Consider the following 17,117-nt stretch of genomic DNA (forward strand, 5'->3'; position numbering starts at 1 on the left):
TAAGTGCAGCTCCATCTCCCACTGCAACTATGGATCTAGCTACAAGCCTGGAGATTGGAGGATGCCGCTTGGGACACTGGGTCCAGTCCTTGACCACGTCAGGGGGCAGGGATAACGTGTATCCTAAGCCGTTTGGAGAAGCGCATATCTGGATAAGTGTGGTGTTCCTGGACTGCCTCTCTGAAGGCAGAGTGGTCCAGAAAAATACGTGAAGCTGACTCCTCCACTGGAGGAGCTGGGAGAGAAATAACCAACATTCTATTGATGGACGCTATAAGATTATTCACTATGGCGTCACCATTAGGTGTATCCAGATTGAGAGCGGTCTCAGGATCAGAATCCTGAGCCGCTACTTCCGCCTCATTACACAGAGAGTCCTTCTGCTAGGACCCTGATGAAACCGAGGGCCGCTCATAGTGAGCCCGCTTAGGCTGTCTGGGACTGACGTCTGTGCAGAGCCGTGACTCTGGGATGCGTGTGACATTCCCGGAGCTGTTAGTTGTTCACACTGAGGGGGGCCATGGATCAATGATTCAACAGTGCCCATGTTGTGAGAGACATGTGCGGACTGCTAGGCTTCTAGTATCATAGCCATAGTCTCAGAAAATCTGTCAGTAAATACTGCAGACACCGTCCTCATCCTCTGGCCATTAGCAGAGACTCCGGCTGAGTTGGATATAATGGGGGTCTATGTAACCTGCCGGCCGTATAGCCGTACATGCTGTACCGGCTGCATAGAAAAACATGTGGTTCTTGTGAGGTAAATCCGGAGATATGACGATAAATCATGACATTCAAGTCATGTCAGGAAGCCCTCTCCTGGTGTCACTACCCCCTTCCCTTCACACAACTGGTTTAGCAACAAATCCATGGCCATGTCCTGTGATATGGAAATTAGGTGGCTTTAGGACAATGGACACAGGATGACTCCCTGCCGTCACCCTGTAGTAGGAGCTGCTAGCTAGTTAGCAAGGCTATGGAAATAGCCAGACAGAACGACTCCAGTAAAAAATGGTTCATATCTCGCAAGCCATATTTCCGATAAATATGGCAACCATAAAAATGGTGTCTCCGCATGTGGACGATGCCGGCACCCCCTTTTTATGGGAACAGGACATTGGGAAATGCCCCAGGCGTGATATCAGCCAATGGGGAACTGGCAGACAGGTCATGAGTCCCCTCGTTCTGTAGCTAAATTCATAACTGTCACAATGAGAGCATTGGCGTCTGCCTACGACGCTCCCAGGCAAAGTTATAGCCAAAATCCCCTTTGCTGGATAATTCTGATCCATGCAGGGGGAGTGGCAGTGCTTCCCTGTGAGGTCACTAAGGTAGGAGGGGACCTGGATCTGCCCAGGTTGATAACCCTACTTCGGCCATTTTCCAGCGTTCTTCTGCTCGGGGGCCTGGTTGGGACAGACCTGTGAGAGAGTTCCTGGAAACCTGGTCTACAGCGCCCCCCTGTGGCCAGACGCACAAGGTAACTGATTGAATTGCATACCTGTTGTAAACCATGCTTTCTCTGTAACTGTACTCTGACATATGTATATTCTGTAGATTCCCTATTGTATATATCGTAGTTCTAGTGTGCTTTAAGCTGATTAAATTATATAATTAATCTTGGGCTGTTCTGTTATCTCGATCTCGAATCCCACGTCTGTGTGTTCGGCTAATAGTTACCGTAAATCGGTTGGTGGCAGCGAGTTGTGCCAAGGATTATTGTGGGGAGGCCAGTGAGATTCGGGGAGAGTTTATATATTCCGCCCGCGGAGGTCGGGGGAATATATACCCTTCTCTCGCCGGGGGCCCTTCAATAATCGGCATAAGTAGTATAGCGGCCTCCTTGCTTATTGTCGGGCAATTCCATAATTGGCCTGACTATAAGAGGGGCGCTAGAGAGCGCGTCACGTGCTCTGTCTGTCGGTCGGGAGGTATAAAGTAGGGGTGACCCCCACTTGTTACCCCCCGATTGTGACGTACTGGTAGCCAGCGCGGGGGATTTCTGAGTGACCCCCCCGGTGGTTTGTGACATATTGGTGGCAGCGGTGGGATCGAGATAATAGTGTGTGTGAGTGTGAGACCCATACTCCCAGACACTAAAGACTGCCTGCAGCAGCTGTGGCTGCTGGGGTCTTCAGACTAGCTCAACACTAGAGTGTCAGAGTGCAGATACTGTAAGGTGTGTGGAGGCATCAGGTGTCAGTTCTGTGTCAGTGACCAAAAGTCTGCAAGAATGGCTGAGAGCACCAGGAGCAAAGCCAAAGGAATGGCCGATGCTAGGGCCAGAGACGATGAGGAGGTTGTCCACGAGTCCTCCAGGAGCTCGACGCCAGAAAACAGCTCTGCAGAGGACATTGCACAACCGGGCACTGCTGGACAAGATGAGGAGCAGCTCGCCCAAGGGTCCTCAACGAGCCAGACGCCAGCCCTCCGCTCTGCAATGGACAGTGAAGCACCAGGCTCCGCAGCGGGCCGCAGATCACCACGTGCCATTCCACCGAGCCTGGGAGGCTCGGATAGCCTTCTTCAAATGGCTATGGCCCTACGCCAGGCTGGAGACCGGGAGGGCTACAAGGAACTCATGGCCGAGCGTGAGCGGCAAGCAGCGCGTGAAGAGCGCCAGGCAGAGCGTAACTACCAGCTGCAGCTAGCTCAGCTCCGGCCCTCATCAGCCACCCGTGACCTTCCAGACACCAAACTTCCAAAGGTCCGTGTTGAGGACTTCCCAGTGCTGGAGAAGGATGGAGACTTGGACTCTTTCTTGACTGCTTTTGAACGGACTTGCTTGCAGCACCATCTGAACAAGGACCAGTGGGCCAAATACCTGACCCCCCGTTTAAGGGGTAAGGCCCTGGATGTCCTTGGGGACTTGCCTGCTGAGGCAGATCAGGGCTACGACACCATCAAGCGGGCCCTGATCCAACAGTACAACCTCACCCCGGAGTCCTACCGCAAGAAGTTCCGGAGCCTACAGAAGGGACCAAAGGACTCCTGGGCTGACCACCGGCGGGCACTTGCCCGAGCTGCCGACCACTGGACCCAAGGCCTGCAGCTTTCCACCGGACCGGAGATCCTGGACTTGTTCATCACGGAGCAACTCTTGTGGAACTGCCCTGAGGATCTCCGCCAGTTCATCCGAGACCAGAAGCCAAAGGGATCCACGGCTACAGCTGCCCTGGCCGATGACTACACCAACAATCGGGCTCCTGAAGCCAGGAGAGCAGCCACCAGCAGCACCTGGAGAGGGGGTAAGATGAACTCTGCGACTGCCCCACCTGCCCCTAGACTGCAGGGGGTGTCCCCCTCAACTCCCCTCTCCAGGCCCGTGGCAGAGCCAAGACGGTGCCACCAGTGCAACCTACCTGGACACTTCAAGGCCATGTGCCCTCAGCGTCCCAAGGCCCCGGCTCCGTCCCCGTCCCAAGGGCCGCCCAAGGTGTATTGTGTGGGTGGGGGTGGTGGTAGGTCCCTGGACAGCTTCCAACCTGTCACCGTCGGCCGGTCTGTGACCATAGGACTGCGAGACAGCGCCTCGGAGGTGACTCTGGTGCGGCCTGAGATGGTGTCCCCCCAAGACTTGATCCCTGGAAAAACCCTCGCTGTCTCCGGGATTGGAGGCACTGACCCGGCGCTGCCTGTTGCTAACATTTATGTGGACTGGGGCGCAGGGCGAGGGGTGAGGGAGGTGGGGGTAACTGATCGGATCCCTGCAAACGTGCTACTTGGGACAGATTTGGGGCAAATAACCTCCCAGTTTGGCCCCGCCCCAAAGGCTGAACCTTCAGCCAGTGCTGACGTGCCTCCGGACAATGTTAATGTGTTATCTATGAATGATGTAAGGGAGGAGGGAGTGAACTCTGATATTTCTGCTTGCATAGACACCATAGACACACACGCAGCTGCAGCTGTGACAGGGGAGGGGGTCAGAGAAAGGTGTGACAATGCCTCTACAAGTAACCAGCCTGTGAGCTGGGATCTGCTGCCCTCTGCAGGGATAAGCAGAGAGCAGGGTGCTGCAGGGGGAGGACCAGTGTGTGGGGTGGGGGCTACCACAGCAAATGTGGGGTCCCCAGAGATTTCACAGCGGGGTTCTGTTGCTGCAGGGGGGGAACAGGCAGGTGAGATTGGGGCCGGTCCAGGAGCGGAAGTGCTCCCAGGTAAGATCTCGGTGCAGGGTTCCCCCACAACCGGGGTGTCAGGAAGCCAGGTAGGTCTGCCTGAACCGGCGACTTGGTCAGGAACGGAGGAGGAGCAGGCACGACCCACGGTCGCAGCGGCTGTGGCCGCTGTCACCCGCAGTGGGAGTGCTGGAAGCCAAGGGGCCTCCCGGAGGTCCGATAGCTCTTCCCCTTCTGACCAAGTGGCAGCCGAGTCAGGTGGAGGCCAGGACACAGGTCCCGGGGTACTGACTGAAGATGTGACAGTCTCGTCGATTCTGGCCACATCTGGTCAGGGGTTTCAGGCAGCGTTAGGAGCTGACGACAGCCTGAAAGCTCTAAAGGAGCAGGCGGCACAGCCTCCCTCGGACTCGGACCCGGAGCGAGTGGTCTGGGACCAAGGACGGCTGTACCGGGCCACGGTCCAGCAGGGTTCACCGGAGGCGTGGCCCAGGGACCGACAGTTGGTGGTACCCTATCCGTTCCGGACGGAGTTGTTGCGGATCGCACATGAGATTCCGATGGCCGGACACCTAGGGATCGCTAAGACCAAGGCCAGGTTAAACCAGCATTTCTACTGGCCAAAAATGGGGGCCGATGTGGCTGCCTACTGCCGTTCGTGTGAAACCTGTCAGAGAGTGGGGAAGGCGGGGCCACACCCCAAAGCCCCACTAGTATCTCTGCCAATCATCGATGAGCCTTTCAGGAGGGTGGCTGTGGATCTGGTCGGCCCGCTGGCCATCCCCAGCAGCTCCGGGAAACGCTTCATACTGACGGTAGTGGACTATGCCACCCGGTACCCAGAAGCAGTGGCCTTGTCGTCCATTCGGGCTGACAAGGTGGCCACCGCATTGCTGGAGATTTTCTCCCGAGTGGGTTTTCCCCAGGAAATGCTCACTGACCGGGGGACCCAATTCATGTCCCAGCTGATGGAGGCCCTCTGTAAGCAAGTCCAGGTGCGACATCTGGTGGCCAGCCCGTACCATCCACAGACTAATGGCCTGTGCGAGCGGTTCAATGGCACCTTAAAGCAGATGCTTAAGATGTTGGTCGACTCCCATGGGCGTGACTGGGAGCGGTATCTCCCACACCTGTTATTTGCTTACCGGGAGGTTCCACAGGCCTCAACAGGATTCTCACCGTTTGAGCTCCTGTACGGGCGACGTGTGCGGGGCCCCCTGGCTCTGGTGAAAGAGGCTTGGGAAGGGGATTTGGCCACCCCTGGAGTGTCGGTTATCGAGTATGTCATGCGCTTCCGGGACAAAATGCAGGCCTTGACGCAACTGGTACACGACAATATGGCTCAAGCCCAGGCTGATCAGAAGCGTTGGTACGACCAGAACGCTTGTGAGAGGACCTACCAAGTGGGTCAAGAGGTGTGGGTACTGGTCCCCGTACCACAGGACAAGCTTCAGGCAGCCTGGGAAGGCCCATACCTCGTGTACCAGCAGCTCAACCCTGTAACGTACCTGGTCACCCTGGACCCTGCCCGTGGAAGGCGGAAGCCCTTCCATGTGAACATGATGAAGGCACATCATGAGCGGGAGGCATGTGCGCTCCCCGTGTGCAACCTGCCCGAGGAGGGAGAAGCGGAAACCCTCTTGGATATGCTAGCCCAGGTTAGGGCAGGCGGATCCATTGAGGATGTGGAGGTTGGCCGCCAGCTCTTGGAGGACCAACGGTCCCAGCTGTGGGCCACCCTACACCCCTTCCGGGGGTTGTTTACCAACCAGCCCGGAAGGACTGACTTGGCTGTCCATCACGTGGACACTGGGGATCATCCCCCGATCCGGCGTTCAGCATATCGGGTCTCCCTGGAGGTGCAGCAACACATGCGCCAGGAGATTGACGAGATGCTGAAGCTGGGGGTGATCCAGGCATCCAACAGCGCTTGGGCCTCGCCTGTAGTCCTCGTCCCTAAGAAGGACCGAACCACTCGGTTCTGCGTGGACTACAGGGGGCTCAATGCTGTCACGGTCGCCGATGCGTACCCAATGCCACGCATCGATGACCTGCTCGATCAGTTGGCCGGGGCTCAGTACCTGACCATCATGGACCTGAGCCGGGGATATTGGCAGATCCCCCTGACTCGCAAGGCCAGGGAACGCTCTGCCTTTATTACCCCATTTGGACTGTACGAGTCCACGGTGATGCCATTCGGGATGAGGAATGCCCCTGCCACTTTCCAGCGGATGGTCAACACCCTGCTCAAGGGACTTGAAGGGTACGCGGCCGCGTACCTGGATGACATTGCCGTCTTCAGTCCCACCTGGGAGGACCACCTAGAGCATCTAGCACAGGTGCTCAGGCGGATCCACCGGGCAGGTTTGACCATCAAGCCGGGAAAGTGTCAGCTGGCCATGAGCGAGGTCCAGTACCTCGGTCACCGGGTAGGTGGGGGAACGCTGAAGCCCGAGCCTGAGAAAGTGGAAGCCATCGCATCCTGGCCCACCCCCAGGACCAAGAAGCAGGTGATGTCCTTCTTGGGGACCGCTGGGTACTATAGGAGGTTTGTTCCATGCTATAGTAGCCTGGCAAAGCCCTTGACGGACCTCACCAAGAAGAAGCTGCCCTCTGCAGTCGATTGGACAATGGACTGCGAGACAGCCTTCCGGGCCCTAAAGGACGCCCTGTCCAGCCCGCCCGTGCTACAGGCAGCCGACTTCACGCGGCCGTTTGTAGTACAGACCGACGCCAGTGACTTCGGCCTCGGTGCGGTGCTCAGCCAGGTGGACTCTGTGAGCCAAGAGCACCCAGTCTTGTACCTGAGCAGGAAGCTGTTACCAAGGGAAGTTGCCTATTCCACGATGGAGAAGGAGTGCCTGGCCATAGTGTGGGCCCTGCAGCGTCTGCAACCCTATCTATACGGGCGCCACTTCATCGTGGAGACGGACCACAATCCCCTCAGCTGGTTGCACACCGTCTCTGGGACGAATGGGCGATTGTTGCGATGGAGCCTTGCGCTCCAGCAATACAACTTCACCATTCGCCACAAAAGGGGCCGTGACCACGGTAACGCAGACGGGCTGTCCCGACAAGGAGAGGTCGCGGACGGGCGCACGGGGGAACACCGGAGTGTGCTGCCCCCTAGCGCCCTCAAAAGGGGGGAGGTGTGAGGTAAATCCGGAGATATGACGATAAATCATGACATTCAAGTCATGTCAGGAAGCCCTCTCCTGGTGTCACTACCCCCTTCCCTTCACACAACTGGTTTAGCAACAAATCCATGGCCATGTCCTGTGATATGGAAATTAGGTGGCTTTAGGACAATGGACACAGGATGACTCCCTGCCGTCACCCTGTAGTAGGAGCTGCTAGCTAGTTAGCAAGGCTATGGAAATAGCCAGACAGAACGACTCCAGTAAAAAATGGTTCATATCTCGCAAGCCATATTTCCGATAAATATGGCAACCATAAAAATGGTGTCTCCGCATGTGGACGATGCCGGCACCCCCTTTTTATGGGAACAGGACATTGGGAAATGCCCCAGGCGTGATATCAGCCAATGGGGAACTGGCAGACAGGTCATGAGTCCCCTCGTTCTGTAGCTAAATTCATAACTGTCACAATGAGAGCATTGGCGTCTGCCTACGACGCTCCCAGGCAAAGTTATAGCCAAAATCCCCTTTGCTGGATAATTCTGATCCATGCAGGGGGAGTGGCAGTGCTTCCCTGTGAGGTCACTAAGGTAGGAGGGGACCTGGATCTGCCCAGGTTGATAACCCTACTTCGGCCATTTTCCAGCGTTCTTCTGCTCGGGGGCCTGGTTGGGACAGACCTGTGAGAGAGTTCCTGGAAACCTGGTCTACAGCGCCCCCCTGTGGCCAGACGCACAAGGTAACTGATTGAATTGCATACCTGTTGTAAACCATGCTTTCTCTGTAACTGTACTCTGACATATGTATATTCTGTAGATTCCCTATTGTATATATCGTAGTTCTAGTGTGCTTTAAGCTGATTAAATTATATAATTAATCTTGGGCTGTTCTGTTATCTCGATCTCGAATCCCACGTCTGTGTGTTCGGCTAATAGTTACCGTAAATCGGTTGGTGGCAGCGAGTTGTGCCAAGGATTATTGTGGGGAGGCCAGTGAGATTCGGGGAGAGTTTATATATTCCGCCCGCGGAGGTCGGGGGAATATATACCCTTCTCTCGCCGGGGGCCCTTCAATAATCGGCATAAGTAGTATAGCGGCCTCCTTGCTTATTGTCGGGCAATTCCATAATTGGCCTGACTATAAGAGGGGCGCTAGAGAGCGCGTCACGTGCTCTGTCTGTCGGTCGGGAGGTATAAAGTAGGGGTGACCCCCACTTGTTACCCCCCGATTGTGACGTACTGGTAGCCAGCGCGGGGGATTTCTGAGTGACCCCCCCGGTGGTTTGTGACAGTTCTGCACCTTTGTTTTACACAGAGAATATGCTGATAACTCCTCCGCACAATCCAGGAGGGTATATACAACGTGCGACCAAACAGTGCAATGTATATAGTACAAGCATATCTATAAGTGCACTTCTGCACTAGTGGGGTTAGCACCACAGGTGCTGCTTAACGCCTGTTGCAGCGATTGTGTGACTATCAGAATGCCAGGGTCTTCCACACTTGTCTCTGTATCGTACAGAAACTGACACTAAAGGCTGCCGGCGTCCTTGTAGAGAAGGAAGCCGTGGGCGTGCCTGAGAAAGTGCGGGAATCCGGTTTCACAGTGCACACAGTGAGAGGGGTGGAGTATGCAAAACATACTCCAGCTCTCAGCGCTGCTGTGCTATGCAGCGTCACGCCCCTACCCTGACTGTCAGGCCTGTGGGCGGTAACGAAGGGAGACTAGGCCCAGAAGCCGGGGACTCGAGTTAATAAGCGCGGCCGGCATATCAGTGCTGGCCGGCGCGGAAGTCCCCGGCGCACCACAAATCCCAGCGGCGCCTTAAATAAAAATGGCAGCGGCGGTTAGCGCAGTAGTCACCCAATACACTAACACACCCAGCAACGCTGTGGTGTGCGATGGCACTAGTGCGGACAGCGCCGCTGTCCCTGGCGCACTAACACACCCAGCAGTGCTGCCGTGTGTCTGCGCGGTCCCCACAGGGACACAGAGTACCTCCATGTAGCAGGGCCATGTCCCTGAAGATACTCCGCTCCATGTCCAGCAGATACCAGGGGCTGTGGATGGAGCACGGTCTCAGTGCCTGGAGACCGATAGAATCCCACTTCACCCAGAGCCCTGTAAAAAGGGATGGGGAAGGAAGCAGCATGTGGGCTCCAGCCTCCGTACCCGCAATGGGTACCTCAACCTTAACAAACACCTCCGACATGAAGTGGGGTGAGAAGGGAGCATGCTGGGAGCCCTGTATGGGCCCTCTTTTCTTCCATCCGACATAGTCAGCAGCTGCTGCTGACTAAACAGTGGAGCTATGCGTGGATGTGTTGCCTCCTTCGCACAAAGCACAAAACTGGTGAGCCAGTGATCCCACTGGGGGTGTATAGCCAGAAGGGGAGGGGCCTTACACTTTTAAGTGTAATACTTTGTGTGGCCTCCGGAGGCAATAGCTATACACCCAATTGTCTGGGTCTCCCAATTAGGAGCGAAAAAGAAAATAGGCTTCATTTACACATCTGTGTGTTCCATCCGAGACCAACGGACAGATTATTTTCCTTCCGGTAACCCTATCTTCCTGAGTCTCTTTATTCCTGATCTGTATCTATTGTTTTTGCTGAAGCAGAAAGAATGTCTGAGCTTTTTTCTTAATTCATTGACTCTTAAAGGGACTCTGACAGTGGATTTCATGTTGTCTGACCCGCGGGCAGCGTGCTGCCAGATCCACGGGCAGCCTGCTGCCAGATCCACGGGCAGCCTGCTGCCAGATCCACGGGCAGCCTGCTGCCAGATCCACGGGCAGCATGATTTCATCCAGATATGATTGACTCGGAGATGTTACATTTCAGAGAAAATAATACTTTTAAAGGGGTTATCCACTACTAGGACAACGCCGTCTGATTCAACTTGTTCCCGTCAGGTAAAATATAAGACCCTGTACTCACCTCCCATTCGGGCGCCTTTGCAGCGCTGTCAATCGTGGTTCGGGGCTCATGTGACGTCATGCAAGCCCCGGGTCCAATCACCGCTGGCTTCTCTCGCCACACCTTCAGACCAAATGAGCAATCAACAGGAAGTGAGTGGTAGCTGCAGTGTCACTTCCTGTTGATTAACTCATTTGGTCTGACGGCAGGGAGAGAGAAGCCGGCGGTGATTGGATGTGTGGCTCGCATGATGTCACATGAGCCCCAAACCACAGTTACCAACAGCGCTGGAACCGCGCCAGAATGGGAGGTGAGTATAGGGTCTTTTACTTTATCTGGTGGAAACAAGTGAAATCAGAAGGGGTTGTCCAACAGTGGAAAACCCCTTTAAAACTGCGTGCATGTATAGGGGCAGGTCTGTTAGTCACTGGCAGCAGACGAGGAGAAGCCACCGGGGACTCACCTATCCCATTAGTGCAGCTTTTAGAATATGTTTTCTCTGAAATGAGATAGGTTACCCTTAAAAATGATGAGTTAAAAACAGATGAAACTGAGCTGGAGCTCTGAAGGGCAAAGTCTGTCCTCCTAATTTCACCCGTGTCTCACGGATCTCCATAGACTTTAATGGCCAAGTCTGATTCAGATAACTGAAGAGTACAGGAACTGCTCTGAGTCTCATGGACCCGTTTTCCAGGCCACTAGGCGGATTTCCAAAATAAAAGAATCCCCAAAAGCAGCACACTTAGGGCGGCGTCACAAGGTACGATCTATCGTGCGATCGCACGAGCGATCGTACCCGCCCACGTTGTTTGTGCGTCACGGGCAATTAGTTGCCCGTGGCGCACAAAGTCGTTAACCCCCTGTCACACGCACTTACCTCCTGGACGACGTCGCTGTGGGCTGTAAACATCCTCTTCCTGAAGGGGGAGGGACGTTCGGCGTCACAGCGACGTCACATAGCGGCCGCACAATAGAAGTGGAGGGGCGGAGATGAGCAGGGCGAACATGCCGCCCACCCCTTCCTTCCACATTGCCGGCGGGAGGCAGGTAAGCTGTGTTCGTCGTTCCCTGGGTGTCACACGTAGCGATGTGTGCTGCCCCGGGAACGACGAACAACCGGCGCGCAGAAGAAGCAACGACTTTATGAAAATGAATGACGTGTCAACGAGCAACGATAAGTTGAGTATTTTTGCTCGTTAACAGTCGTTCATAGCTGGCACACGCTACGACATCTCTAACGATGCCGGAAGTGTGTCACGGAATCCGTGACCCCCAACGACATATCGCCCGATATATCCTAGCGTGTGACGATGCCCTTAGGGTAGAAGACAAACAAAGAAAAAAAAAAAAAAAAAGAAGAGTATGCCACAATAGGGATCACAAGAAGAAATGTTTTTAGGGTAGAAGACGCAATAAAATCAAAGCATAAAGAAGACACTATTCATCTGGCCATAGGTCTTCCAGAAGGTGGAGGTGTATGGCTAGGGTACCCTTATCTTGGATACACAGCCTCTGACCTCTGCTCCTTAGGGGGCCGCAGTGCAGCGGCACTGGACACCGGGGTACCTCACCTATACATTATCAGACAGCCATCAACCATACACTGTGAGCAGACAATGAAGAGCGGATGTCCTACCTTCTTCCTGCACAAACCCTGGTTCTTGTCCTTATCGTTTTTTTCCTTCTCACTGTCTTTCTGTGTGCCGTTCTCTTCATTCTGATCATGGTCCCCGCTGTCATCATCCTTCAGACTGCACACAAAGCACCACAGAGTCAGAAAACACACAATGTACAAGTCCTCCACTCACATAACCCTTCATGGGGTGTTACTGGTCCTGAGAATGGGGGTGAACAGTCATCTGTTCAGGGAATAAGTACTTACATATAGAAGTAGGGGCATGGCTGCGTAAGTGCTCATCCCTAAATACAAAGGATACCCCCTTTCACGGCAGGCGCCAGCTATAAGTCCTGCCTTTACCAGCAGCGATCGGAGCTAGCTCTAGCTGCTGCTGTTTAACCGCTTAAAGTGTACCGTTGATTAAATTTTTATTTCATAAATCAATAGTACACATGAAAATAAGCAACTCTTTAATATATCTTATCAGACCAATCTATTTCCTTTTCTGCCGGAATGGATCAGACATTATCACAATTTTCAATTCTGAGGTAAAATCTGTATTCAGTGAAGACTTTTCCAATACTGAGATAGGAGATGGCGATTATTACTGATGAAAGTCTATGTAGATAGAAGAAGCAGGGGGTGGAGCTCTCCCTCTAGCTCCTCCCTCCTCATAGAATTTCATCAGAACCAACCGCCATCTCCTATCTCAGTAATGGGAAAGTCTTCACTGCATACAGACTTTACCTCAGAATTGAGAATTTTGATAATGACCGATCAATACTGGCAGAGAAAGAAGCAGATTTCTCTGGTTATATATGTTCCTCATTTCTCACCCACCTTTAAATATCATTGAAATCTTTTTCAAGTGTTAGTAAAAGTGGGGCAGAGGCATCCGAGGCATGACTGGCCACATCTGTGAGCGGTGGGACCAGCATCACACAGAGGAGGGCATGAATGGCCGTATCTGTGAGCGGTGGGAAAAGCATCACACAGAGGAGGGCGTGAATGGCCGTATCTGTGAGCGTTGGGACCAGCATCACACAGAGGAGGGCATGAATGGCCGTATCTGTGAGCGGTGGGAAAAGCATCACACAGAGGAGGGCGTGAATGGCCGTATCTGTGACCGGTGGGAAAAGCATCACACAGAGGAAGGCGTGAATGGCCGTATCTGTGAGCGTTGGGACCAGCATCACACAGAAGACGGCATGATTGGCCGGATCTGTGAGCAGAGGGGCCCAGCATCACACAGAGGAGGGCATGAATGGCCATATCTGTGAGCGCAGGGGCCAGCATCACAGAGAGGAGGGCATGAATGGCTATATCTGTGGGCGGAAGGGGCCCAGCATCACACAGAGGAGGGCATGAATGGCCAGATCTGTGAGCGGTGGGACCCGCTTCACACAGAAGAGGGCATGAATGGCCGGATCTGTGAGCGGAGGGACCCAGCATCACACAAAGGAGGATATGAATGGCCGTATCTGTGAGCAGTGGGACCCGCATCACACAGAGGAGGGCATGAATGGCCAGATTTGTGAGCGGAGGGGCCCAGCATCACACAGAGGAGGGCATGAATGGCCGTATCTGTGAGCGGTGGGCCCAGCATCATACAGAGGAGGGCATGAATGGCCGAATCTGTGAGCGCAGGGGGCAGCATCACACAGAGGAGGACTTGAATGGCTATATCTGTGAGCGGTGGGACCAGCATCACACAGAGGAGGGCATGAATGGCCGTATCTGTGAGCGTTGGGACCAGCATCACACAGAAGAGGGCATGAATGGCCGTATCTGTGAGCGTAGGGGGCAGCATCACACAGAGGAAGGCATGAATGGCCGGATCTGTGAGCGGAGGGGCCCAGCATCACACAAAAGGAGGGCATTAATTACCGGATCTGTGAGCGCAGGGGCCAGCATCACACAGAGGAGGGCATGAATGGCCGTATCTGTGAGCGGAGGGGCCCAGCATCACACAGAGGAGGGCATCAATGACCAGATCTGTGAGCAGAGGCGTCCAGTATCACACAGAGGAGGGCATGAATTACCAGATCTGTGAGCGGAGGGGCCCAGCATCACACAGAGGAGGGCATGAATGGCCGTATCTGTGAGCGGTGGGAAAAGCATCACACAGAGGAGGGCGTGAATGGCCGTATCTGTGACCGGTGGGAAAAGCATCACACAGAGGAGGGCGTGAATGGCCGTATCTGTGAGCGTTGGGACCAGCATCACACAGAAGAGGGCATGATTGGCTGGATCTGTGAGCAGAGGGGCCCAGCATCACACAGAGGAGGGCATGAATGGCCGGATCTGTGAGCGGAGGGGCTCAGCATCACAGAGGATATGAAAGGCCGGATCTGTGAGCGGAGAGGCCCAGCATCACAGAGAGGAGGGCATGAATGGCTATATCTGTGGGCGGAGGGGCCCAGCATCACACAGAGGAGGGCATGAATGGCTATATCTGTTAGCGCAGGGGCCAGCATCACAGAGAGGAGGGCATGAATGGCCAGATCTGTGAGCGGTGGGACCCGCATCACACAGAAGAGGGCATGAATGGCCGGATCTGTGAGCGGTGGGACCCAGCATCACACAGAGGAGGGCATGAATGGCCAGATCTGTGAGCGGTGGGACCCGCATCACACAGAAGAGGGCATGAATGGCCGGATCTGTGGGCGGAGGGGCCCAGCATCACACAGAGGAGGGCATGAATGGCCAGATCTGTGAGCGGTGGGACCCGCATCACACAGAAGAGGGCATGAATGGCCGGATCTGTGAGCGGAGGGACCCAGCATCACACAAAGGAGGATATGAATGGCCGTATCTGTGAGCAGTGGGACCCACATCACACAGAGGAGGGCATGAATGGCCAGATTTGTGAGCGGAGGGGCCCAGCATCACACAGAGGAGGGCATGAATGGCCGTATCTGTGAGCGGTGGGACCAGCATCACACAGAGGAGGGCATGAATGGCTGTATCTGTGAGCGTTGGGACCAGCATCACACAGAAGAGGGCATGAATGGCCGTATCTGTGAGCGTAGGGGGCAGCATCACACAGAGGAGGGCATGAATGGCAGTATCTGTGAGCGTAGGGGGCAGCATCACACAGAGGAAGGCATGAATGGCCGGATCTGTTAGCGGAGGGGCCCAGCATCACACAGAGGATATGAATGGCCGGATCTGTGAGCTGAGGGACCAGCATCACACAAGAGGAGGGCATTAATTACCGGATCTGTGAGCGCAGGGGCCAACATCACACAGAGGAGGGCATGAATGGCCGTATCTGTGAGCGGAGGGGCCCAGCATCACACAGAGGAGGGCATGAATGACCAGATCTGTGAGCAGAGGCGTCCAGCATCACACAGAGGAGGGCATGAATTACCAGATCTGTGAGCGGAGGGGCCCAGCATCACACAGAGGAGGGCATGAAGGCTATATCTGTGAGCGGAGGGACCCAGCATCACACAGAAAAGGGCATGAATGGCCACATCTGTGAGCGCAGGGGCCAGCATCACAGAGAGGAGGGCATGAATGGCCAAATCTGTGAGCGGTGGGACCAGCATCACACAGAGGAGGGCATGAATGGCCGGATCTGTGAGCAGAAGGGCCCAGCATCACACAGAGGAGGATATCAACGGCCGTATCTGTGAGCGGTGGGAAAAGCATCACACAGAGGAGGGTGTGAATGGCCGTATCTGTGAGCGTTGGGACCAGCATCACACTGAAGAGGGCATGAATGGCCGTATCTGTGAGCGGAGGAGCCAGCATCACACAGAGGAGGGCATGAATGGCCGGATCTGTGAGAAGAGGGGCCCAGCATCACACAGAGGAGAGCATGAATTGCCGGATCTGTGAGCAGAGGGGCCCAGCATCACACAGAGGAGGGCATGAATGGCCACATCTGTGAGCGCAGGGGCCAGCATCACACAGAGAAGGGCATGAATGGCCGGATCTGTGAGCGGAGGGACCCAGCATCACACAAAGGAGGATATGAATGGCCGGATCTGTGAGCGGTGGGACCCGCATCACACAGAGGAGGGCATGAATGGCCGGATCTGTGAGCGGTGGGACCCGCATCACACAGAGGAGGGCATGAATGGCCGGATCTGTGAGCGGAAGGGCCCAGCATCACACAGAGGAGGGCATGAATGGCCGGATCTGTGAGCGGTGGGCCCAGCATCATACAGAGGAGGGCATGAATGGCCGGATCTGTGAGCGCAGGGGGCAGCATCACACAGAGGAGGGCTTGAATGGCTATATCTGTGAGCGGTGGGACCAGCATCACACAGAGGAGGGCATGAATGACCAGATCTGTGAGCAGAGGGGCCCAGCATCACACAGAGGACGGCATGAATGGCCGGATCTGTGAGCGGAGGGGCTCAGCATCACAGAGGATATGAATGGCCGGATCTGTGAGCGGAGGGGCCCAGCATCACACAGAGGAGGGCATGAATGGCCACATCTGTGAGCGCAGGGGCCAGCATCACAGAGAGGAGGGCATGAATGGCTATATCTGTGGGCGGAGGGGCCCAGCATCACTCAGAGGAGGGCATGAATGGCCAGATCTGTGAGCGGTGGGACCCGCATCACACAGAGGAGGGCATGAATGGCCGGATCTGTGAGCGGAGGGGCCCAGCATCACACAGAGAAGGGCATGAATGGCCATATCTGTGAGCGGTGGGCCCAGCATCATACAGAGGAGGGCATGAATGGCCGGATCTGTGAGCGCAGGGGGCAGCATCACACAGAGGAGGGCTTGAATGGCTATATCTGTGAGCGGTGGGACCAGCATCACACGGAGGAGGGCATGAATGGCCGTATCTGTGAGTGTTGGGACCAGCATCACACAGAAGAGGGCATGAATGCCAGTATCTGTGAGCGTAGGCGGCAGCATCACACAGAGGAGGGCATGAATGGCCGGATCTGTGAGCGGTGGGCGCAGCATCATACAGAGGAGGGCATGAATGGCCGGATCTGTGAGCGCAGGGGGCAGCATCACACAGAGGAGGGCTTGAATGGCTATATCTATGAGCGGTGGGACCAGCATCACACAGAGGAGGGCATGAATGGCCGTATCTGTGAGCGTTGGGACCAGCATCACACAGAGGAGGGCATGAATGGCCGCATCTGTGAGCGGAGGGGCTCAGCATCACAGAGGATATGAATGGCCGGATCTGTGAGCGGAGGGGCCCAGCATCACACAGAGGAGGGCATGAATGGCCGTATCTGTGAGCAGAGGGGCCCAGCATCACACAGAGGAGGGCATGAATGGCCGTATCTGTGAGCAGAGGGGCCCAGCATCACACAGCGGAGGGCATGAATGGCCGGATCTGTG

The 17,117-nt window shown here is 55.1% G+C and overlaps 1 protein-coding gene across 1 annotated transcript in view; it reads right to left on the reverse strand.

The window, feature by feature from the left end:
• EIF4E2 (eukaryotic translation initiation factor 4E family member 2) overlaps window positions 1-17,117 on the reverse strand; it is a 66,788-nt gene that overhangs the window by 39,628 nt on the left and 10,043 nt on the right. Inside the window, exon 2 of the mRNA XM_075340424.1 lies at window positions 11,810-11,924. Within this exon, the coding sequence (XP_075196539.1) occupies window positions 11,810-11,924 (115 nt within the window). The remainder of the gene's footprint in view (window positions 1-11,809; window positions 11,925-17,117) is intronic.

The sequence above is a fragment of the Anomaloglossus baeobatrachus genome, chromosome 3, assembly GCF_048569485.1.
Source record: "Anomaloglossus baeobatrachus isolate aAnoBae1 chromosome 3, aAnoBae1.hap1, whole genome shotgun sequence".
NCBI classification, from domain to species: domain Eukaryota; kingdom Metazoa; phylum Chordata; class Amphibia; order Anura; family Aromobatidae; genus Anomaloglossus; species Anomaloglossus baeobatrachus.